The 24,538-nt window shown below is 40.9% G+C and overlaps 1 protein-coding gene across 2 annotated transcripts in view; it reads right to left on the minus strand.

Annotated features, from left to right (window-relative positions):
- Positions 1-24,538, minus strand: part of LOC134359936 (neural proliferation differentiation and control protein 1-like) — a 229,874-nt gene that overhangs the window by 26,088 nt on the left and 179,248 nt on the right. For both annotated transcript variants that reach the window (XM_063073802.1, XM_063073803.1), the window contains 2 exons: positions 6,022-6,126; positions 1,837-2,019 (listed from right to left, as the gene is read on the minus strand). In XM_063073802.1, coding sequence (XP_062929872.1) covers positions 1,837-2,019; positions 6,022-6,126 — 288 coding nt within the window. The remainder of the gene's footprint in view (positions 1-1,836; positions 2,020-6,021; positions 6,127-24,538) is intronic.

A 24,538-nucleotide genomic window follows, 5' to 3' on the forward strand; every position in this document is an offset into this window, starting at 1 on the left:
ATTTTTGTTCCATTGCTTTATAAGTAGTGTTTAGTACTTACATACCCCATCCCTTTATTCATCTCCCTCTTTCAGAAATCAAGAACTACTCTCCGGAGCCAGAAGAAACTCAAGAGGTGACATCCATCACCTAATCTAGGATGAGTAGTAAATTAGATTTTATGATAGGGTGCATTAAATAGGATTGTTAAGATGTCAAATTTCTACACAGTGAATTACCACTCATTAATGGCCTTCAGCCTAAGAGAAGGCCAGATTTTGATTCGTCAGAGAGAGAAGTCACATACATGAGTCCTGCTCCAATGTACTTAGATAGTGACTTTGATTAGTAGCCTCCAGATCAGGGGTTCCCAACTCTTTTTTTCATGCCATGGACCCTTACCATTAAGCGAGGGGTCTGTTGGACCCCAGGTTGTGAACCTGTGTTATAGATGAAACCTGATGGATATGGATGAATGTATGTTTGAGGCAGTGAATAGCTTGCTTGAAACTATTGATAAAATATCAGACAGCGTGAGAGAGAGTTTTGACTTGCCCTTTTCATCTACAAGGAACACAAAGTCAGGAAAAGACCATTGTTACAGAATACCAACCTTCCAAAGTGTACCAGCTATACTGATAAAATATAAATCCCAAGTACATTATTATAAATATTTATTTCCAAGTTCACAGGATAGAGGACTTAGAAACATTGATACCATTGAACATCAAGAGTATGCACTGAAGTTCCCTATTGCTGAAGGTGGTAATTTCCGAACAGTCACTTGGCAGTCACCTACCTGCCCAAGCCTGATCTTGCTGAATATACCCATGAAATGTCTCATTTGCTTTGTTTTATTAACGGTGAACTAGCATCATAAGGTTAAAAAAAAGGGCTATTAAAAGTGTCCTTCCAAACCAAGCCTCTCATCTAGACTTGGCTGTCACCTTCCTCCTCCTGTGGAGTCACATTGATTATTATGACTGCATAATATCAAGATTGTGTTGCGTCTTAAACAGAGCTGTGTCAACGTGTATTGGGTCTCCTTGAACAGGTTCCAGACAAGATTTCCCTCTATTAGGTGCATGTATGACCCACATCCCAGAGTCCAATACCCTCTTCCTACTCTTTCCCCTGATAATGTACCCCTCTTCTTCTTTTCTTGATCACACTGGAGATATTTCCACTAGAGAATATGTACATTTGTACTCAAGAGATCTTATTTTCCCTGAAAACTGCCCCTGAGCACAGTTTGAACAAGTGCCCTGACCTGTCCAACACCCAACAAGCTCTAGGAGGATTTATTTAAATACTATTGATTGGTGAGGGGAAGTTATGTTCTCCCTTCTTGTAGATGGCCTTTGCCAGGGGTGTAGTGGTTTCCATACTCGGACTTCAGAACAAGAAGTCATGGGTTCGAACCTGGCCGACTCCTTGCACATTTTCCATCTGTGCTGGATTGAGTGCTAAACTAGTAACTCGGCTTTGTAAAACAGACAAACGCTAAAGAAATGGCAAGGTTGCCACCAATGCACCAAACGAGGTGCAGGGAGGAACTTCTTTTAGATGCACATTTCCTATGTGCCATTAACAAAATGGATTAGGTAGATAATAACCAAATTAGCAGGCTGGGTTTCAAATATGCATCATGAGGATTGAGGTCACTAACCATCTACTCTGCATACCTAATGTGTCCATTTTAATTAACACATTGAGATGCACTGTTTAGCTTGAATATCACAAACTGCACATAATTTTCTCTTACCATTTTGTAAACAACATGTAATCAAAACAGCATCCATGAAACAGAAAAGAGTTCACACACCCAATTTATTTGAAATGCAATAAATACTTACTGAGCAGGACGGCATCAGCGACAGGAACAGGGGCTTTCTTTGGGTCACTCTTCACTGCTGACACTTTAGTAGGTTTTTTTTGCGGTGTGTGTGTGGTCAAAATGGACTCATCTTTATTGGATGGTATATCTGCACGAACTGCTCTTGATTCATCTTGTAGTTTAACAGCCTGCATCCTGTCATCTGTAAACAAAGATGATGGATCAGAAACTTATATTTGACCAAAAGATTCCTTTTGTAATTTTAAGACATGGCAGTACATAGAATTCCTGACTCCACAATATCACAAGGATATAGAAGATAGATAGATTGCTGTCTACAATTTCATCACACTCATCTTTCTTGCCCTGCTGCAGGGAAGGGCAGAGGGAGTCCAAGTAATTTACAATTTGCACCTACATCCGCTGAAGGCACTAGTTATCTTCATGCAAACTGATTTGGCAAATATTTATTCCTAGTCAGTTACTGCCTACAATTGATCTGATGCAGGGGTTTCCAGCTGGGGTCCACAGACCCCTTGCTTAATGTTATTGGTCCATGATATTAAAAAGGTCGGGAACTCCTGATCTAATGTAACCATGCTTACAACACATCCCATTACTATCCTCAAACAAGACCCCCTTTCTCTTTCTTCCTTGCCTTTCTCCTCCTCCCTTTCACTCCACCTTCCACTTTCCTCATCCACCCTTCCTTAATTCTCTTTAGCTTTCAGTTCCTCATCCTTCTTCCCTCCTTCCTCATCTCAAACAGGACTTCCAGTTCTGCACAGAACTGGTGGAAATCCCACAGGAAAACTTGAATATGTATTTTACAGCTAAATCACTTCTACTTCCTTCCCTTGATTTAGATCAGCCACTGTTAGTATATTGTAACACGATCTCATTCATGGATGGGGACCAGAATGATAAATGAAGTTAAAAAGTTTAATTCTATTTCTCTTTTTGTAATTTCAATATCTTTAATCAAATACGTTAATTTTAACATATTTTATTTGATCAGTGAAATCTACTTCAACTCTAAATTAACAGAGGCATCAAAGGGACTGGGTTCCATGGCTGACAAACTGCACCACTTCATGGGTGGAGGCTTCTTGCTCAACTGGATCTGTGAAGCCATGGGGAATCACTCCAGGGCCAATGCAAAGCAGGGAGCTGGGCATGATCCCTGTATGCAAAGATTCTCCTTGGATCTTGCCCCTGATCTTAAGAATGTTCCCCTCCCCCACCAGTGCTGACCTTCCTAGCAATGAAAACAGTTTGCCCCACTAACTTTACAAACTCTTCATAATCTCGAGCACTTTGGGCTGAAACACGTCTTTTTATGGCATTTCAGAAGGGAACTGTCGGTGAGGCACTCTTGATAGGACACCACATTTCTAATGTCTACACCTGTGCATAGCAGAACTCAGGTCAGGAACGCACTGGATGTCAGATGTTGGTGTACCATCGCATTCAGGTCAGGTCTGGAGTTACTATCACCTGAGCCTTGCTGCAACATTACATTCATGTGGTTATCCAGACTAGTGACGAATTCTGGTTCTTGCACTTTACACCATCTAGAATTTACCATCCAGAACTATAAAAGGCAACTATACACTCAGTGGCCACTTTATTAGGTACACATTTATTAGGCTCATCAGTGCAGGTTCAGACCAAACATCAGAATGGGGAAGAAATGTGATCTAAGTGACTTTCTGAGGAATGAATACTGGTGCCAGATGGGGTGGTTTGAGTATCTCAGAAACTGCTGATCTCCTGGGATTTCCACGCATAACAGCATCTATCATTGATAAAGAATGTTGTGAGAAGCAAAAATCATCCAGTAAGTGGAGGCTCTGTGAGTGAAAACACCTTGTTAATATGGTCAGAGGACGATGGCCAGACTGGTTCAAGCTGACACGATGGTAACAAGTAACTCAGTAACCACGAGTTACAACAGTGGAGTGCAAAAAAGCATCTCTGAATGAACAACACATTGAACATATTAGGTACCACAAAGTGGCCACTGAGCGTAGGTAAATGATACATTTTTCTTTATTTCATTTTTTATTAGCATGTATTTTAAAATTATTTTAGTTTTTACAAACCATTTTAGTTATCAGATAATCAAAAGCATTTAAAGCTGTTCAATGGTCTTTGACAAGGTTAAGCCTTCTGAATGTCATCAGGGCAGATTGAACAGGGTCTCAGGATCCACAGACATCACTGAGTGCTCACCCTTAGAGTGGTTATGCAGAATTTGTTTGGAGTTACACAGCGGCAAAAAGAGCAGAGAGGCTACAAGGACAGAGCTGGGGGATGAGAGAAGTGGTAGAGTGATGGAATGAATATTGACTTCTCTAACTTCTGTTAATGCCCCACTTCCCCCTTGTACCCCATCCCATTATTTATTTATTATATATTCTCTCTCTCTCTCTCTCTCTCTCCTTTTTCTCCCTCTGTCCTTCTCACTATACTCCTTGCCCATCCTCTGGGCTTCCCCCCTCCCCCTTTCTTTTTCCTTAGGCCTCCCGTCCCATGATCCTCTCATATCCCTTTTGCCAAACAACTGTCCAGCTCTTGGTTCCATCCCTCCCCCTCCTGTCTTCTCCTATCATTTTGGATCTCCCTCTCCCCTCCCACTTTCAAATCTTTTACTAGCTCTTCTTTCAGTTAGTCCTGACGAAGGGTCTCGGCCCGAAACGTAGACTGTACCTCTTCCTAGAGATGCTGCCTGGCCTGCTGCGTTCACCAGCAACTTTTATGCGGGTTGGTATAGTGAAAGGTGTATGGCATGGGCTGGATTCAGCTCCATTAAAACTGTCCTTGAATTTCTCTGTACCAATTTCCAAATTTCCCATATTTCTGTTTAAGTAAAGCTCCTTCCTGTGGTGCCAGCAAATATAAAGGTTCTGTCCAACTGAGGAATGCCTGACTTTACACAAATGAGCAACTGGGACACAGGTGTGAGGGATTTACTTCTGCTGCGGGGGCTGCAGGCATCGTCTGCCATGTGCAACCTTGGCTCACAACAATTTTTGAATGGTTGAGATACACACCCTGGTTTATCTACACATGGTCTTTGGTTGGCCTACGTTTTTAAGTAAGTATATGGCTGGCCGGTCATATTTCTGGTTTGAAAAATGTTAGGGTTATTAACAGTTCTTAGAAATGGAACTTTCTTGTCATCTGGGGTGCACCTGAAGGCAGAATTGAAACACCGAATACAGTCCAGGCAACAACTGCCACTCTCTCTTCATTCAACTTCTGCTGGTCTCTAGCCTCTCAGAAAATTCCTTCTGTTCTATCTCATACTTTTCCCTCACTCCTTTCCCATTCTCTGGGATTTAAAAATTTGCCAGGTTTTAACTTTCCCCAGGTCTAACGCAAGATCATAGACCTTAAATTGTGTTTCTTTCTGCTGCCAGGCAGCTAATTATTTGAGCATTGTTGATTTCAATGGCTAGATCTTGCAGCATCTTTGTATATCTAGGGATTAGAATCATGCTGAATTGAGAGACACGGTGAAAAAAGACAAACTTCATGGAAGGATGGAAGAAAGTTGTAAAGCATTTAATGGCGATGATTGTAAACTCCTGTCACCAATAGGGTGATAAGAAAGCATAGTAAAGGTTACAGATGTTGGAACACAAGGTGCTAGAGGACTTTTTGGTATGAAGGAATAACTACAATGGAAAAATTTAGGAATAAGATTACAGTTTCACTGAACAAAAGAGCAGGAAACCAAAGGAAGTTAATGGGGACATTGAAACACACAAAGTAGGTTCAGAATCAGATTTATCGCCACTGACTTAGATAATATGAAACTTATGTTTATGTGCATAATAGGACGCGAATAGCAAAATCCAGGATAAGCAGGTGAAACCTTTATTTTGCTGTTGTTCATTTTGATGTTAGCTTCATTTATTCACATCAGCTTTCCCTCTTGCCTTCAATACAGCTGACAACATTCAAGTCTGAGCTGACAGTGCTGCAATCATCACAGTAACAGATCAAAGTGTCACCATTTTACAGCAGGTAATGGTGACCAGCAGAGAACCTGCCTGCATCATTGGTGGAAACATAGGAACAAAACCCAGCAGGGGCCTTAAACAAAGGATACAAAGGGTCTCAAAACAATTTATTTCACATTTAGAATTAGCTCTTAAGCCTTCTCATATGCTGAATGAACAGTGAGCACATTTACCTACTGCATCTAGCCGTAGCGTATGTGAACTATCAACTTTTTTGGCTAGGATCGATGCTATGTAATCAATATCGCCATCAATATCTGGGGCTCCATGGTGTTTTCCTGCAGGGAAAAAGAGAGAGAAAAAAATCTGAATACGCAGCAACCTGCGATGGTTTTAAAGAAAGAAAAGGTAAGATAACAGAAATTGATCTTTCGTAAAGTACTGATTACCTTGAGGGTAAATGGGCAAAATCTAATTCTACAAACCACTTATCCTTTCAACCTCCAGTATAAACTCATTTAAATACTTAACTCAAAATAAGATAAAAATAAATGCCCAGCGGGGCTAATTTAAATAAATACTCTATAAATTATTAAATATTCATTTTGATATTGGCTGTATTCAATGCTACTAATACACGGTGGTACTGAACACAAAGGCTTACATGTCCATATTGGTATGTGCAAGAATAGAAAGGGCATTGATTTTAATTACAGCAACCCGGAACTAAAACAGCCCAGAAATTCCATAACACCAATATTTCAGAATGAAAACAGAAAATGTTGGAAGCACTCAGCAAATCAGCAGCAGAGGAGAGTTAACCAAGAAAAAACGTAAGGCAATAGGTTTATCAGTGCTGTGCAATTGATTTTTTTTTGCTGTGAGTGCAATACAGTAACTATAATTTCTGAGTATTTTTGTGTCACTCAGATAGTTCAACAAGACACTTGCTACTCATCACTCTCTTTCCCAACACCAACACAATTTCTATGACAGGCTGTATGGTTTGAGATTTGTTTTCCTCCTCACACAAATTCCTGGAGCATTGCTGGGGAACCTGGGCAGCATTAATCCAGGAGGTCCAACGGTTAGGTATTTTAAGGTTAATATGGCTTTCAAACCACTATGCCAGACTTCAAGTCACTGAGGTTCAGTGAAACATTAGCAACGAGCAAGGTGCTGGAGGAACTCAATGGGTCAGGCTCCATCTATGGAGAGAAATGGACAGTCCATTGGTTGAGACCATTTCTCTCAATAATGGAGCCTGATCCATTAAATTTTCACCATCTTGTGTGTTGTTCCAGATCTCAACATCTGCAGTCTCTTGTGTCTCCAAGGTAAACAAAATCCCATTTCCTTGGTCCCCATCATTTAATCACCCCACTTCCATCAACACCACAACCATTGTAACTTTGCTATTTGTCGTGATCTCTTCCTCTTTTTGACATAAAATTTCCTGATCTCTGATCCAATGCAACTCTCCCTAGCCCTGCAATAACGTCCATGTAGCTTTTTCCGATTGGGCACTGGCTCACCATCAGGCTAACTCATTTCATTCTTCCTGCATTCCATCAACTCTTCCCAAAGTTCTATCGCACATCTACACACCAGAGGCAATTTACAGTGACCAATTAACCTATCAACCTGTATGCCTCTGGGATGAGAGAAGAAACTGGAGCACTTGGAGGACACACACACAGGCACAAGAAGGAAGTGAAAATTCCCCACAGACAGCACTGAAGGTTGGTAAAGAATGTGGGTTATGGGATCAGAGAGGCAGAAGCTCTACTAACTGTGTCGTGAGCTACAGACTTGCAGGATCCAATGCTTGTGACAGCTCAAAGTGCAGAGAGAGCATACAGGATAGTACTAGGAATTGGGTTCCCTTTGATGTGTACAAACAAAATCAGCACAAACTGCAGAAGCAGGGTGTCATCTCCCAAGCTAACTGCCTGCCCTGTCGAGTGTCTCATGCCCAATCTGTGGCATAGTATGTGCGTCTTACATTGACCTCATTTGCCAGCACAATTTTGACAGAAATCGTATTGAAAGCATATTATCCTCCACCCAGACCTTGAATGGATTGTGGAAAAGAGTGAAGCAAAATGTTTATCAAGCATGAAATTGGGTGCCGTAAAGGCAATAAGACCCAGCTTCAGGTGTTGTCAGATAAAACTGTCAACATCACATACCATCGGCCTAGCCTATAATCCCCCAACAACTGCATGCAGTTGCAAGTGAAGACTGCAGGGAGTCTGGTAATCACATATCACAGTCTCAGTAGACAGGAGCAAACAGGCCCAGTTCTAAGCAGGAGGGCTTGACCAGGACGGCAGGAGCTGGTAGAAATGTAAATTAAGTTGCTTGCACAGTGTCAAGCTGCAAACACTCAATGGGTCTGAAAGAAGATGGATGAGATTGATGACAAATTGCTTACTCCATAATAAATAGAGAGCAGACCTTTCCCCTTACCCCCTCTCCCCAGCTCACAATGGGCAGCTCTTTTAAGGCAACTGTTAGGATTTGCTTCTGGTGCAGCAGGCATATACTGCTACCATCCTGCGATGGGGCAGCAAGGGAGTGAGCTTGGATGATCTAGTCATCAGAAAACACACAATGCCCTAGAAGAGATAATGTCGGCATTTTCCTGTTTGGCTGAACTGCACATTATTCAGTTTTCCTTATCTGGTCTTTATCATTCAATCGCCGTCTTTTAATGCCTTGTTGACACTGAGACTCGGTGCCGACATCTGGGCCTAGTGTAGCCATCTGGAAGTGCAGGTACCAGCAGCTGGTCCATAACAGGTTTATATTTGGCTGCACGAGAGACTGAAGATGCTGGAATTTGTAGAAACAAACTGCTGAAGGAACTCAGCAGGTCACGTAGCATCTCAGCAGGTGCTGCCACCGGAGGTGAGTCAGCAGTACCACAGCACAATAGAAAGGGGGCAACACCAGTGCATCCAAACAGATTCACCTAAACTGCACCTTCTCATAAGCACCCAATCTCCCTACAGAACAGACGGGGAAAATATATAATTGAAAGGCAATCATCTCAAAGAATTAGTGTCCATAGATCTGCTTCTGCAGTCAGTTTAAAGATAATAAGTTAAGAACAATATCAAGATTAAATGTGCTGAGCTAATTCCGTACTGCAATGGAAAGTTAGAAAATGCCAGGAGCTAACTTCCATCAGATAAGTCCTCAATAAATGAAGCAGGCCTACAGCATTAAGCTGCTGGCTTCAGCATGCAGCCAACACATATTACACCTCATTCTTGTCATCAGCCAATTTACTATTTGTGGCTCTGCATAATCACATGGAAGACTGAGTTTTACTGGGAATGTTGGTAAACATTAACACGAGAAAGTCTGCAGATGCTGGAGATGCAAAGCAACACACACAAAATGCTGGAGGAACTCAGCAGGCCAGGCAGCAGCTATGGAAGTGAATAGACAGTTGAAGTTTTGGGCAGAGACCCTTCTTCAAGACTACGTATTCTTCAAGAGTCCTCCCTGATGCTTCTGAAAAATCTCATTTTCTCTGAGTTGGATTGCAATTGAGGACTCATGCTGGTAAGTAGAAACATCCATGTTGGATGCCAGGGTTGGGAGCCATGGCTTATTCTTCTCTAGGGTTCGTTCTTCACAAACATGAAAAATTATATAACTTCTCAAATTTTATAATCACCATTGTTTAAAGCAGGTAAATTAAAAAGCAAGAGCAACATTGATACATGACTTCTATTGTGGTTGGAAATTCAAGGGCTGAGAAGGCCATTATTTGGGAACATGGGTGGGTTTGCACGGATGGAAGCATAGATAAGGCAGTGACAGTTCTGCTGTTCTTTCTTCAGTGGAAGCCATTAGCCAAAACCTGCCATGGGAGGCAGAATAAAAGTCAGAATCACCTCCCTGTAAGGATGCAATCAATCAAAAATAAACCACACTGAAAAGTGAAAACCAAAATGCAAATAGAAGCTGTTACATCTATGGATCGATAGCAGCCTTACTGTTATTGCCTGTGACTGTCACTGAATCTACATTTTTTGTTATCCATAGGAAGTCTGTGTTGTGGATAATGAGGACTTGGTGTAATCCAGGTTCTGCATTTTAAATTAGCGAGTATTTTTACACTGAATTTAACCCTAGGGATAAAGATCAGTTTTTCTACACAGCCTGGAAATGGGACTGAATGGTAGTATTTAAAGAGCAAATCTGCCAAAAATTCAAATTAACCTCGAGTAAATAATTCCAGCCATCATTTCCACAGAAATTTCTGCAGGTTATTCACTTTAGTAAATCTGACAGTTTTTCCTGCAATAGATGTATGCATCTATTATCACTCTGCACAATGGTTCATTTGCATCCTCATTAAAACAAATTACTTTAGGGTGCGACCTATGACCATTGTTGAACAATCACAATGTAACCACGTTGCTGTATTAGTCATGACATAAAAAGGGTCTCTATCTTCTTGGCTTCTCCTGACACTGGACGACTTGACTGGCCAATCTGAAGATATTTTTGATAGGGACGTAATTGAGAATTAACACAAAGCACAATCTGCAGCTGGCAGCACCAAAAAGAAAGGTGAAATCAAATTTCAAGATAACGTCTTAGCACATTCACCATCTTTTCTTCTACTGAAGACACTAATTCTTTTTTGATATCCTCATTTGATAATGTTCTATATATAAACGGCCAAAGCCTTTACAATTTTACTATGCAATGAAGCACACCAACACATCCTGCCCTTACCCAAATTCCACTTGTATGCATTTTTCAGCAAAGATCGAGAACTTCCTCCTCCCATTTTTACTTCTTCTGATGCTTTTTCCTGTGGTTACCAGTCAGAATGACAGAGTACTCAGCTCTCCCTGGTCATTGTCTGAGTCTAAGCTGACAACATTTGAGAAAATCCTACAATGTCATTTCTCCATGAGGACAACACATTAAGATCATTCCATGCCTGTTCCAGCAGAATAGCTGATGAACACTTCATTCCGGTTTGACAATTCCAACATTGTCCTGCAAGCCAGTGACTTGCTTGTTTTTAAAATTCTCATGTTGAAATTCTCTATGCATCTGTTACCGTCTCCACTCCTACAACTGTCTGAGATGTCCAATTTTGTCCTCTTGCTCAATCTTAATTTTCATTGCCAGCCAGAGCAATTTTCAATTGCTCTTTCATGGAACTTCAAAAATAAGCGGCTGGAACAACTTCTCTGTGTATCAGGATACACTGTGAATATGTGGAATGATAGAGATGTGTCCTTACATTGGTTTCTTAAGGTTGTTATACCTATTAAATGCTCCCAATGGCATGCATCTCAAATAACCTCTGAACACCAAGTCCAGCTGCTCCTGGTCTTCAGGCGTGGCTTAGCTGTTAAGCCTGGCGGAACTGTTTCTACTGACAGAAGAAGGGGCAAAGGCGACTGGTGACTTAAAACCAGTCGCTTCAGGCAGATGGATGGCAGCTCATCTAGAAGAAGGAAAACTGATCTCAAGCCTTTGCTGTCTCATGGCTATATACACTCAGGGGAGAGGCTTCAGGAGTAAACCCCAAGGAAAAATCTGAAGCTGGAATCCCTAAGGCAGTCCCACATTGAGTTCAATGTTGACTGGCAATTCTTGCAAATTGTATCATTCTCTGCTGTTCCTTTGGATTCATCAGCTGGATGGAGAGGGAGAGCATGCTGCATGGTCAACAGCTTGTCTTTGTATCATACTGCCACGGCTTGTGTAACATGTAGACAGCTCGGACCAATGGAGGGCCGCGTGGTTCTTTCATTTTCATGCTATTCTCCCAACAGCATACAGTAAAACCCCAATAATTCACTATCTTATTGTTGGTTAAAATAATCAGTCTGCTGGAGGACCTCGGCAACTCGGCACCTTCCAGCAGCATCTGTGATTTTAGACGCTGTTGTACATGCAGAGTTCCTCCAGGGATTGTTTGTTGCTTCAGATTAAAACATTTGCAGCCCTCTGTGATACCACTGTTTGATATCTGACTCACTGGGTGCTGTTTCCCATATTCTCATTAAACCCACTGACTCAATTTCCCATGCTCCCCCTGAACTCCCGTTTCTCTCACTTCCATTAAACTTGCTGGGTTCCAAGTAAACTTACTGTGCTACTGCATAACATATCAAAAAATGTGAATTAAAAGTGTATTTGGGTCATATTAGTAGTAACCAATAGTCTGGAAAATCTCCCTATTCAGTACCATGAAAGTCCCGAGCAGATTATCAGAGTTAGGAGGGTTAAGCAGATTCAGTTGAATGCAGTTGTTTTTATGGATATATTTAATACTAACAAAAGAAGGTTCTGCAAAAATTGTGACAGAGAAACCAGTTGCAGGCTGCATTTCAGATGCATATCACAGCCATTCAAACTCAAATGGTACCAGAGCTTCAAAAGGGCTTGGTCACCTTCCCTTCCCCCATGTTCACTAGATGTGGTGAAACAATCTCATTAGGGAAGCCAGAGGAAGACAAATGGCTGCATCTTCTCCCAAATCCCCTCCTGAAAATAGATATTACTTGTGTTCATGATTGAGAATGATGCAAGCCAGAGCACAGGACAAGTCCACTGATAGTCTCCGTAGAGTGCTTAGGAAATCTGACCATCTAAACTGGCAGATGCAGCTTTTATTTAATGCCTCAGTGGAAAGACGGTTCAGTATCATTCTCCTCCATTTATCTTTCTCGCCTAGTGCAGTTTTGGAAAGCTTTTTAGACAGAGAGAGGCCAAAAAGGATGCAACCTTTTTGATAATACACATAAAAATCTGTCTGAAAGATCTGACAATAGAGTGTCTCTGCCTTTATCCTGCAAATTATTTTTGATGGTGTAGCTTATGGTACTTCTTTGGTCTTCCCAGGAAATGTAATATCATGTTTGAGGTCAGATTTGTTAAAATAAATTCATTAAAAAGTTATTGATGCACGTTTACTTATGTGGGAACTTGCATATTTTGAGCTACAGATGCAAATATAAACTTCACCACAAGATGGCAGCATAGATTTTTTTGGAGAGTTTTGTAAGTTTAATATCATTGAGTCTCTTTATACAAGGAAAAACTGAATTAGTTTTCCTTTTGGAAGTTAGGGCTTTTAGGTTTTCTATGACAAGGCATGAGAATTGACACACTAACAGGAAAATTAACACAATTCAACACTTCATCAGAATTGCTTGGAAAATGGAAAATGGAAAATGTCATAATTTGAATGGAAATTTCAAGTCTGCAAATTCCTATATTGTTGAGATCCATTCATCTTATCTCCTTCCTTGTTTGCCTTTCTGCATCACACTTAAATTCAGATGTGCAATCTGAGCAATCAGTAATCCATTTCTCTTTATGCACTTCCGAAAGTAGTAAACTTGAGGTCAATGCTAGTGACACCACTAAAGCATTCACTTAATTGTTTACTTTGTGTTACTTGCAGGATAATATTATGGGTAAATGTGGGGCTCTGTGTTGGTATTATTATATTAACTGCCAGTGGCTGTGAAAAACATTATTATTTCTTAAGGAGAAAATGCAGTAACAATTCACTTCTCTTTCATTACTCCTTACAATTTTCTAATTGTTTCAAGAGACAATGGGGTACTTGGACTGCATCAGTTTAGTGGGGTTTCCAGCCTGGGGTCCACAGACCCCTTACTTAATGATATTGGTCATTAGCGTAAAAAACGTCAGGAAGCCTTGCACCGGGGGGAGCCTTGATGCAGGAAGATAGACTGCCAACATGGTTCCATTTTGATTGCTTTGTAATTTATTTGAAGAAAAATGGGTACTAATGGGTATAATGCAATATCAGTTCAAGCTCACATGCTTTGAACTTGCATTTACAGTATATAGCTCCTCCTATTTAATTATCCTTGTCTTGGTGACACTAACAAACATGAAATACCAGGATTTTCTGCTCAGCCATAAGCAACATCAGTTCTGCACTCAGAATTAACTATAATCTACTTTGCCGAGATCTTTACAGCAGCTGGTACTGGGAACAAGCCCCACTTTCAGCAATCTTTGTCTTCAACCTGACCATTGCATTTCAACAACAGTGACGGGAGGCACACAATGTATTATTAGGGAAATATCTAATATTGAAAATAGTAAATAATAGATGGGCAATCGATCGGAAATGAAAGGTTTGTATGAGTATTTTGAGATCTGTTTGTTACCCCACTACTGAAAAGACAAACAGAAACTGCAATCGAGAGGTTGAGTTTTCTCCTGATCTGATTAATGCTCAGATGTGTAATAATCCTTCAGTCCTTGTAGGCTTGCTGTTAGGCTTGAATTGGAAAACCGCTTGCAAAGATGACCTGATGTCTTCATTGAGTTCCTGACTGCCAGTATAAACAGAACCAATTCTTTTCATAATTGGTACTGATCTCTCTGTGAATACTGTGACAGAATATGTTTTAAGAAATATATATTGTTGGCTATTTTACATGCAAATCAAGATTAACTAATTCCTTTGAAAATCTATGGATAACACTGACATGCAAAAATGTAAAAATGTAGTGGCCAATCATTAGAGAAAGTTAATGTATATACCTTAAATTTTAAACTATATGTTTATGCATTATGATAGGATGCATTACTTAAAAATCAAAATTATATTTTTTTGTCTAAGAGCTATTAAAGCTAAAAAGTGTCATAATGCTGGCATAATTTATTTACCTGCTTTCTGTCTTGCATGTGAGGAAATAGGCCCCATATTGTCATTTGAAAAATACAAGTTACTTACAGTAAGTCAGAGAAAATGAAAAACGAAATCCCTGGGTGTCTTGGTGAATGTATATCTGTGTTGGTCATTAAACAGTGCACTCTAATGTCCATTCTGAGTATTACTACAAAATGTCAAGGCCAAATTAAACAACTGATCATGATCATCATCACTTACACACAAAATTGCAAAAAAAATTGTCTACTTTCAGAGAGTACAAAGTAATGGTCAAGATTACTTTTGAAAGGAATTGTAATTATCAATAACCCAAACTTTTGTCCAAACCTACTTTACTGGGATCTTAGCTTTTTGGTAAACACCACTGTTGTGGCTTTCTGTACTCAGCTGAATTATTCATACTTGAGTCAAAGAGTCATAGAAAGTACAGCACAGAAGCAGGCTGTTTGACCCATTTTGTCTATGCCAAACCCACTTAAACTGCCGACTCCCATCAACCTGCACCAGGACCATAGTCCTCCATACCCCTACCATCCATGTACCTATGCAAATTTCGCTAAAATGTTGAAATCGAGCTTGCATGCACCACTTGTGTTGGCAGTTCATTCCACACTCTCATTGCCCCTGAGTGAAGAAGTTTTCCTCCTGTTCCCATTAAACTTTTCACCTTTCACCCTTAATCCATGACCTCTGGTTGGAGTTCCTTCTACCCAGCCTCAGTGGAAAAGCCCTACTTGCACTTAACCTAACTATACCCCTTATAATTTTGTATACCTCTATCAAATTTCCTCTCAATCTTCTATGTTCCAAGGAATAAAGTCCTAATCTATTCAATCTTTCCTTATAACCAAGGTCTTCAATACCTGGCATCATCCTTGTAAATTTTCTCTGTACTCTTTCAACCTTATTTACGCCTTTCCTGTAGGCTGGTGACCAAAACCGCACAAAACACTCCAAATTAGGCTTCACCACTGCCTTATATAACTTCAACATAGCATCTTATCTCCTGTACTCACTACTTTGATTTATGAAGGCCAAAGTGCCAAAAGATTTCTCTACAACTCTACCAACCTGTGATGTCACTTTCAACAAATTATGGATCTGTATTCCTAGATACTGTTGTTCTACCACACTCTTCAGTGCCTTACCATTCCCTGTGTAAGAGATACCTTGGTTGGTTCTACCGAAGCGCAACACCTTGCACTTGTCTGCATTAAATTCCATCAGCCATTTTTTAGCCCAATTTTCCACCTGATCCAGATCCCACTGCAAGCCATGATAGTCTTTCCCGCTGTCTACTACACTCTCAATCTTGGTGTCATCCACAAATTTGCTGATCCAATTAACCACATTATCATCCAGATCATAGATATAGGTGACAACGATGGACACAGCACCGATCCCCGTGGCACTCTACCAGTCACAAGCCTCCAGTCAGAGAGGCAACTATCTACTACCACTCTCTGGCTTCTCCCACAAAGCCAATGTCTAATTCCATTTATTTTCACATCTTGACTAAACCTTCTTGACCAATGTTCCATGTGGGACCTTGTCAAATGCCTTGTTAAAGTCCATGTAAACAACATCCACAGCCTTGTCTTCATCACTTTCCTGGTATCTTCATCAAAAATCTCTATAAGATTGGTTAGACATGACACATCACACGCAAAGCCATGCTGACTATCCTTAATCAGTCCATGCCGTTCCAAATTATCATCTATCCGGTCCCTTAGAATACCTTCCAATATAATTCTTCCAGTTTAAGGTGGCACTATCAAAGACATGCAACAGCTTACTGGCAGTTCGAAAGCAAAGAAATTTCATTTAAAACATTATTAATAACTCATTTTTAAAGTAAATTATTGTAAACTATCTCAGCAAACAATGAATAGGCAAGCAAAGGCAAAGCAAATTCATGAGATGTGCCCTGCTGGTGCACTGCAAAACCAACACACTTGGAGTTGGAGCCATGCTAGTTGGAGTGAATGATTCAGAGGGGAAAAGGTGGGACAGAGGTGGCCCAGGGGTGAGGGTGGATCATTCTAAACGTTGAGCCGATTTGGAAAGGTCAAGAATGGCTTCTTCAGCAGCGAAATCTACGTCTGAAGTGAATCACTGGGTGGCATCTCCTAGGTCCACAGTGATACGCCACAGCAAGGCCTGGGTCCTAATCCTCTTTTTTCTCAACCAGAATTTCAATATCTCTTGAAAACCAAGGTTCACTACACCTATTATCTTTACTTTTTATTCTGAAAGGCTTTGTACTCTCAAAATTTTGCTTTTGAAGGCCACCTACTTATCAAATACATCTTTGACAGAAAACAGCCTGTCCCCATCCACATTTGCCAGATCCTTTCTAATATTATCAATATTCGCCTTTCTCCAATATAGAATCTCAACCGGCAGACCAGACCTATCATTTTGCACATCTACTTTGAAACTAATGGCATTGTGATCACTCAATGCAAAGTGTTTCCCCACACAAACCTTTATCACCTCCCTGTCTCATTCGCTAATAGAAGATCAAGTACTGTTCATTTTCTCGCTGGGACTTCTACATACTGATTAAGGAAACATTCTTGAACACATTTGAAAGACTCTATCCCATCTAATCCTTTGTGATAGAACTAATCAGTAATCAGAATGGTTTCATCTACAAGCTTTAACTTCACCCTCATCCAGTGACAAAAGTATGCCTGTGCAAATTACTTTTATCTTTGAATATATAAAAAACTATTTGATCTCAGCTCTGCAAAAGAATATTAAATTCTGAGCACCAATTCTTTATTAATTTAATAACATACAGACTAATCCTGTAACTATGAACCAAATCATGTAGCAGACTGCTCCAAATCAGGATAGAGATGGGGTCATCTTCCAGCATATTGTTGCCCCACTCAATAATTTTTTTTTCATGTATGAGCCTAAGCTTTTATGTTGGGTCAATAACCGACCATACTAATTACTACAGCCAAGACCAACAGGGGCATACCTAACATGCAATGCATAACACATTTTTTTACACTTCTCACTGGATCTTGCTAAAACAGCTGGCTTACTATTTGAGAAGATCATCTAAACTATACTGAATCCTGCGTCAGATCAGCTAATGAGCAAATTACAACAACTAATGGGCAACTCATCTTAAATGTTGGTTAGTTCTTCATTTTTCTCCCCCCAGACTGTAAAGTTTATTAAGACCAGACAGAAACAAGGCAGCAAAGCATTTGCCTATCCTGGATACCAGTCTGGCTGACTTGATGCTTTATTAAGTGGCTCAGATGGGCTAGAACCTCTTGTTTCTATTGTTTAGTCAAATGTAGACAGTCAAACAGTAACATGGTTCTACAGAGCAGTCAAATGCCGAGATGATTAGCACGATGCTATTACAGCTCAGGGCGTTTTGGGATTCGGAGTTCAATTCTGGCGGCATCTTGTAAGGAGTCTCTGTACGTTCTCCCTGTAGAATACACATGTTTTCACTGGGTGCTCCGGTTTCCTCCCATAGTCCAAAGATCTAGGTTGATTGGCCATTGTCAATTGTCCTGTGAACAGGTTAGGGTTAATTAGGGTTGCTGGGGTGGCATGGCTCAAAGGGCTGGAAGGGCCTACTCCACACTGTATCGCTAAATAAATAAATAAACTCATTCCGGCAAACAGATATTAATCTTAAAACATTTCATTGCAAAAACTGGCAATTAAAATCAGACCTCTGAATGTGCAAAAGCAGAATGCTGAGGATGTTTTAAGGGCTTTGATGGCTTTGACATAGTTGACACAGGAAGGTTACTTATTTGTCTGGTGAGTAGTTTATTACGAAGTTTCAGTTCAGACTTGCTGTTCACATCATTTTAAGCAAATGCAAAGTTAAAGCAACTAAAGATGCAAGTTTATAGGATACAGCATGTTAGATTTTAAATAAGCCACCAAGAACAGTACAGAATGATGCAACACACATAAAAGTTGCTGGTGAACGCAGCAGGCCAGGCAGCATCTCTAGGAAGAGGTGCAGTCGACGTTTCAGGCCGAGACCCTTCGTCAGGACTAACTGAAGGAAGAGTGAGTAAGGGATTTGAAAGTTGGAGGGGGGGAGATCCAAAATGATAGGAGAAGACAGGAGGGGGAGGGATGGAGCCAAGAGCTGGACAGATGATAGGGAAAAGGGATACGAGAGGATCATGGGACAGGAGGTCCGGGAAGAAAGACAAGGGGGGCGGGACCCAGAGGATGGGCAAGGGGTATATTCAGAGGGACAGAGGGAGAAAAAGGAGAGTGAGAGAAAGAATGTGTGTATAAAAATAAGTAACAGATGGGGTACGAGGGGGAGGTGGGGCATTAGCGGAAGTTAGAGAAGTCGATGTTCATGCCATCAGGTTGGAGGCTATCCAGACGGAAAATAAGGTGTTGTTCCTCCAACCTGAGTGTGGCTTCATCTTTACAGTAGAGGAGGCCGTGGATAGACATGTCAGAATGGGAATGGGATGTGGAATTAAAATGTGTGGCCACTGGGAGATCCTGCTTTCTCTGGCGGACAGAGCGTAGATGTTCAGCAAAGCGGTCTCCCAGTCTGCGTCGGGTCTCGCCAATATATAAAAGGCCACATCGGGAGCACCGGACGCAGTATATCACCCCAGCCGACTCACAGGTGAAGTGTTGCCTCACCTGGAAGGACTTTTGGGGCCCTGAATGGTGGTAAGGGAGGAAGTGTAAGGGCATGTGTAGCACTTGTTCCGCTTACATGGATAAGTGCCAGGAAGGAGATCAGTGGGGAGGGATGGGGGGGACGAATGGACAAGGGAGTTGCGTAGGGAGCGATCCCTGCGGAATGCAGGGGGGGGGGAGGGAAAGATGTGCTTAGTGGTGGGATCCCGTTGGAGGTGGCGGAAGTTACGGAGAATAATATGTTGGACCCGGAGGCTGGTAGGGTGGTAGGTGAGGACCAGGGGAACTCTATTCCTAGTGGGGTGGCGGGAGGATGGAGTGAGAGCAGATGTACATGAAATGGGGGAGATGCGTTTAAGAGCAGAGTTGATAGTGGAGGAAGGGAAGCCCCTTTCTTTAAAAAAGGAAGACATCCCCCTCGTCCTGGAATGAAAAGCCTCATCCTGAGAGCAGATGCGGTGGAGACGGCGGAATTGCGAGAAGGGGATGGCATTTTTGCAAGAGACAGGGTGAGAAGAGGAATAGTCCAGATAGCTGTGAGAGTCAGTAGGCTTATAGTAGACATCAGTGGATAAGCTGTCTCCAGAGACAGAGACAGAAAGATCTAGAAAGGGGAGGGAGGTGTCGGACATGGACCAGGTAAACTTGAGGGCAGGGTGAAAGTTGGAGGCAAAGTTAATAAAGTCAACGAGCTCTGCATGCGTGCAGGAAGCAGCGTCAATGCAGTCGTCGATGTAGCGAAGGAAAAGTGGAGGACAGAATGATGGCTGGTTTCTGTAGGTTTTATGATTTCCATTGGGATTCAAATCCCATTCCTACTGGATGAAAATCTGTAGTAAAGGCTGTTCTCAATTTGGCATGATAATTCAGACTGTGCGGTGGCCATGACCACACTAACTCGAGTAGCTTTGTGTTGCTAATTTGGTTTCTTTATCCTGTTCCATGGATCTCAGTTACTCTGAATACAAAAACACATAGGGGAGTTTGGTTGTGGTGCACCAATCTCACTGGTCAGTGTTGACAACAGGTGCTTAAAATGACTAAAACTTTTTATTTCCTGGCATATCTTTCATTTTCATAACATGAAATAAATCAATGTAACAATGCACATATCAAATGTGCCTTGCATAGGAACCTGTTTGTTGTGTAAAATTCCTGTGGTTCTATCATTTCACATACACCAACAATTTCAGCTTCCAACTCTTCAGTTTTGTTCATGTCACCAATGCACCAATGCTTTCAGTCCAGACGAAGGGTCCCAATCCAAAACACTTATTGTCCACTTCCCTCAACAGATGCTGCCTGACCTTGTTGACACTTGCTTTGTTGACAAATATTCTGAGCAGGCCATGCTCTATGAGGCCCACATGCTCATTCTTTGTTCAGTCAGCTCCCAACATCCAAAGCAGTGGGACTTTTCCAAAAGGAACTTTCAATATTAAACTGACGACTAGATTCATGTATATTAACAAGGACATCACCGATACAAATGTCAATGGAATTAGATACAGGGGTCTAGACATTCATTTACTTCCAAATAGGAGGAATAACACAATGCTGCATGAAATTATACTGTTAATTTTAAATATTGTCTAACTATTCCCATTTTGAATAGCGATCCTAATATAACACTGCAGCTTTTTGCCAAATAGTTTTTCTTGACAAATGACAAACATCTATAATAAAAATAACTCAATTTAATTTCAAGCAGCTGCCAATACTGTAGAAACATCTCATGCTCCATCCTAATTACTCCCTCCCTTATTGAAAAGATTTCCCTGCTTAAAAGATACTTCGTGTGCATTGAACACTTTCCATCAAGGAACCATGAATGCAGAATTGCCTTGTTTCTGTCCTTGTCACTTGAGATTTATAAAGGGAAGACCACAAGTAGACACCGGGGAAAGCAAAAGGAGGAGCAAGAACATGAAGATAATCAAGATGATATGTTAGGAGAAGGGTACTCTAAATCAGTGTTCCCCAACCACCAGGCCGCAAAGCATGTGCTACCGGGCTGCGAGGAAACGATATTAGCTGCACTTTTCCTCATTCCCTGACACACACTGTTGAACTTGAACACCCCTCCCCCCCCACCCGGTCAGCCGGTCCGCAAGAATATTATCTATATTAAACTGGTCCGCAGTGCAAAAGATGTTGGGGACCACTGCTCTAAATCTTGGTGTTTAAACCCACTAAGAATCAGTGCAGGTACTGGTATTGCAAAAGCAGAACAAAGATTAGTGGGCATATGTTTCACAAAAGGAACATCTGGCACCACTGAGGAGCAATCAGACAATAGGGCAAGTAAATTAGGGATAGCAGTTGGATGATGGGTGGATTCATTCAGTACACTGATCACAGGTGAATGGCAGAAGTGTTCATCTGGTGGATATTGTGTACGTACAGTGAAATGCTTGGCATAGAATGCCTAGGATGACGGAGGAATCCATGTCACAGGAGGCCGAGTATGGTCTTGAGTAATGACTTACTCCAGAGGTAATACACACTTCTGTACCTGCCACTCTGAAATTAGAAAATTAGATTAATCTGGTTTTTGCTTCCAAAGTGGCACAGGCTGTGATTATCAAAGATCAACTAATTTCAGCCAATTGGAGATTCACCTCCAGCCTGAGAAGACGGCTGTTCAAATAGATACCTCTGTGTTTTAATGGTGTTGGACATGAGTGCGGCAGGATCTGGATGTTTTTCAAAAACTGTGAGATCTGGGTCACAGGTGATCTGCACATGCTTGTCTGCCCAGTCACATGAGAGCCCCCTGTGGCATTGTGGAGTTCCAAAATTCTGTTTTTCCCCATGTCACAGCGATATTCATCTGTCCATTTTAGAGCCATCTTTAACAGTCCTGGTTGAACTTATCAGTCATAACAAGAGCTTGTTGAGGCTGTTGCTTCAGCAGAAAGGGAGCAGCTTTCCAGCACCCTGGACACAATGACAGCATTATAAACCAATGGCTGGATATTGAAGGCTACAAGAAAGTCTCATACCCTGTGAAAACAATTAATTAATGATCATTATCTAAGTTTAATTTAGTTATCATTGCAATGATTGTCACTCAAGGAAAGAGCTTTAATATTGAGGCCTCTAGATTTACTTTCCTTATGCCAAATAAAGCACATTTTTCTTAGCATAAGATTATGCTTACAATATCACTGAGATAGGGTAATGCATTTAAGTCATTCCCTTTGATAATTAAAATACAGATGCTGGAAGTCTGAAATACAAACAAAATGCTGGAAGTATTCAACAGATCAGACAGCATCCGTGGAAAGAGAAACTATATTAATGTTCCAGAGAAGGCGCTAAAGGCACAGGTGCTAAGCCATTTGATTTTATTTTTTTTAAATAAAGAATGTAATGCCTCAGCTTTGAAGGTAGCTCTGTGGCTAGAGCCTCCAGAGTACTCCAGATTGAGGGTTAGTCGGGGTGATGGGAGGAGGAGGAGATAGAAGACGATAAACCAATAATAATGCACAGAAGCTTCATTATAAATAGTCACACATTGTGTATGCATCAATAACTCACAATATTAAAGCAGCCTTCAGAGTTCAAATTATGTATATTTTAATAGATTAACAACAACAAGCTTCATAGAGATATAAACCATGTTACACCACCTCACAGCCCACTTGCGCATCCATTAGCATTAGTCTAGGTTAATTATAGTCAATAATCCATTTTAATTGATGATTCATGACTCACAGCAGAAGCTTACCACTGCTGTGTCATCCTTAGACTATAGAGAATTTTCTTTAGAGAACGGTCAGGGTTAAAAAAGATATGGCTGTGCTTCTACAATTGTAAATAGCTCAATAAATCAATGTTACATGCAACCTGGATCAGCATAAAGTACTTCCCTCGCCTGCAGGACTTGCCTTCCCTTTAGTGCAAGCAAGCCGTCAACCTGAAAGTCTTGAAAGGGAAAGCCAACCTATCGATAGTTTACAACCTTGCCTTTTGAATTAACTGATCATATTAAGGAATGAATAATAAATAACTCCAAACTAACAAATTTTGGATCTTCTCTATTATTATTTATTGTTTTTCTAATATGGAACTTGCAATAAAAGTTATTATACATCTTACTGTCCATAACTTCACCGTGAAATTAATTCTGCCTAGACTTCTGTTCAGTCAGCTGACTCCAAGTATTTGCAAACATCACAGATGACTGCTAATGAAGAGTGATGGAGAGCGATGTCAACAACACAGAGTGGTGTGGTCAGACACGAAGCAAAGAAACCTTTAATTACATAATTTTCCTCTTTTTTAAAACAAAATTTCTCATTGGATGCCTGCAACACTGATTTAATTTCCATTAAATCAATGACATATACAAGTATACAAATTAGTGAAGCATACAAGGTTGAAAGAAAGCAAATGAAGGCTGCACTACTAGCTTTGGGGGTTGACCGTTTTCATGCAAGAAACTTTATTAAGTTATGGAACAGCTTTTAATTTAGATCACAATATTGTCTTTCATTATTTAAAATCGGTAGGGCTTTTTGGGGTAATTTAGTTTTCTGTTGATAAAGAATCAGTAGGGGGTTTATTTCCCAAATCTCTACACTACCGTCCAGTTGGTGGCGGTAATGCACCTGTAATTTGGATTGCCAACCACCGGTAGAAGTCAGAGGAAGAAGAAGAAGAATTTCCATTAACAGGCCACAGAGTTAGGTGAAACTTCTTTACAGTTAATGAGTAATTCTGCAATTATAAACAGTCCTCCAGTAGTTTGTATAGTCGGCACTTTAAATCAGAACCGGAAAAGTGGTAAAAGAAGCATTTTTAAGTTTCAGGGAAATCATCAGGAAATGACAGATGAAGTTAAAACTGAAATATCAAGCTAAACTGGACATATAATTTCATTTTGTTCCTTTCTTTTCTCCACTGTCGGTAACTAAGAATTTAAATTAATGGCCACCTCAATCACTTTGATTTGCACCTTATTATACAGAAACATAACAAGCCTCTGCCATTAATATATTTCCTTCTTTCTGTAACTTAAATACTTGGTTCCTCACTGTTCTAGTTTTGATGAGCGGTCATCAACCTTGATCTTTCTCTCTCCCAGATACTGCTCTCCCTCCACTGTACTGCTGCTTTGAAACAAGTTTCATGTCATAAACACAAAAAAGTCTGCAGATGTGGGAAATCCAAAGCAACACACAAAAATTGCTGGAAGAACTCAGCAGGTCAGGCAGCATCTAAGGAAAAGAGTAAATAGTTGACATTTTGGGTCGAGACCCTTCATCAGGAATGAGAAGGGGGAAGACTTTGGAATAAGAAGGTGGAGAGAGGGGAAGGACGCTAGCTGAAGGTGATAGGTGACGCCAGGTGGGTGGGAAAGGCCAAGGGCTAGA

This window comes from Mobula hypostoma, chromosome 21 (assembly GCF_963921235.1).
Source record: "Mobula hypostoma chromosome 21, sMobHyp1.1, whole genome shotgun sequence".
Classification (NCBI taxonomy): Eukaryota; Metazoa; Chordata; class Chondrichthyes; order Myliobatiformes; family Myliobatidae; genus Mobula; species Mobula hypostoma.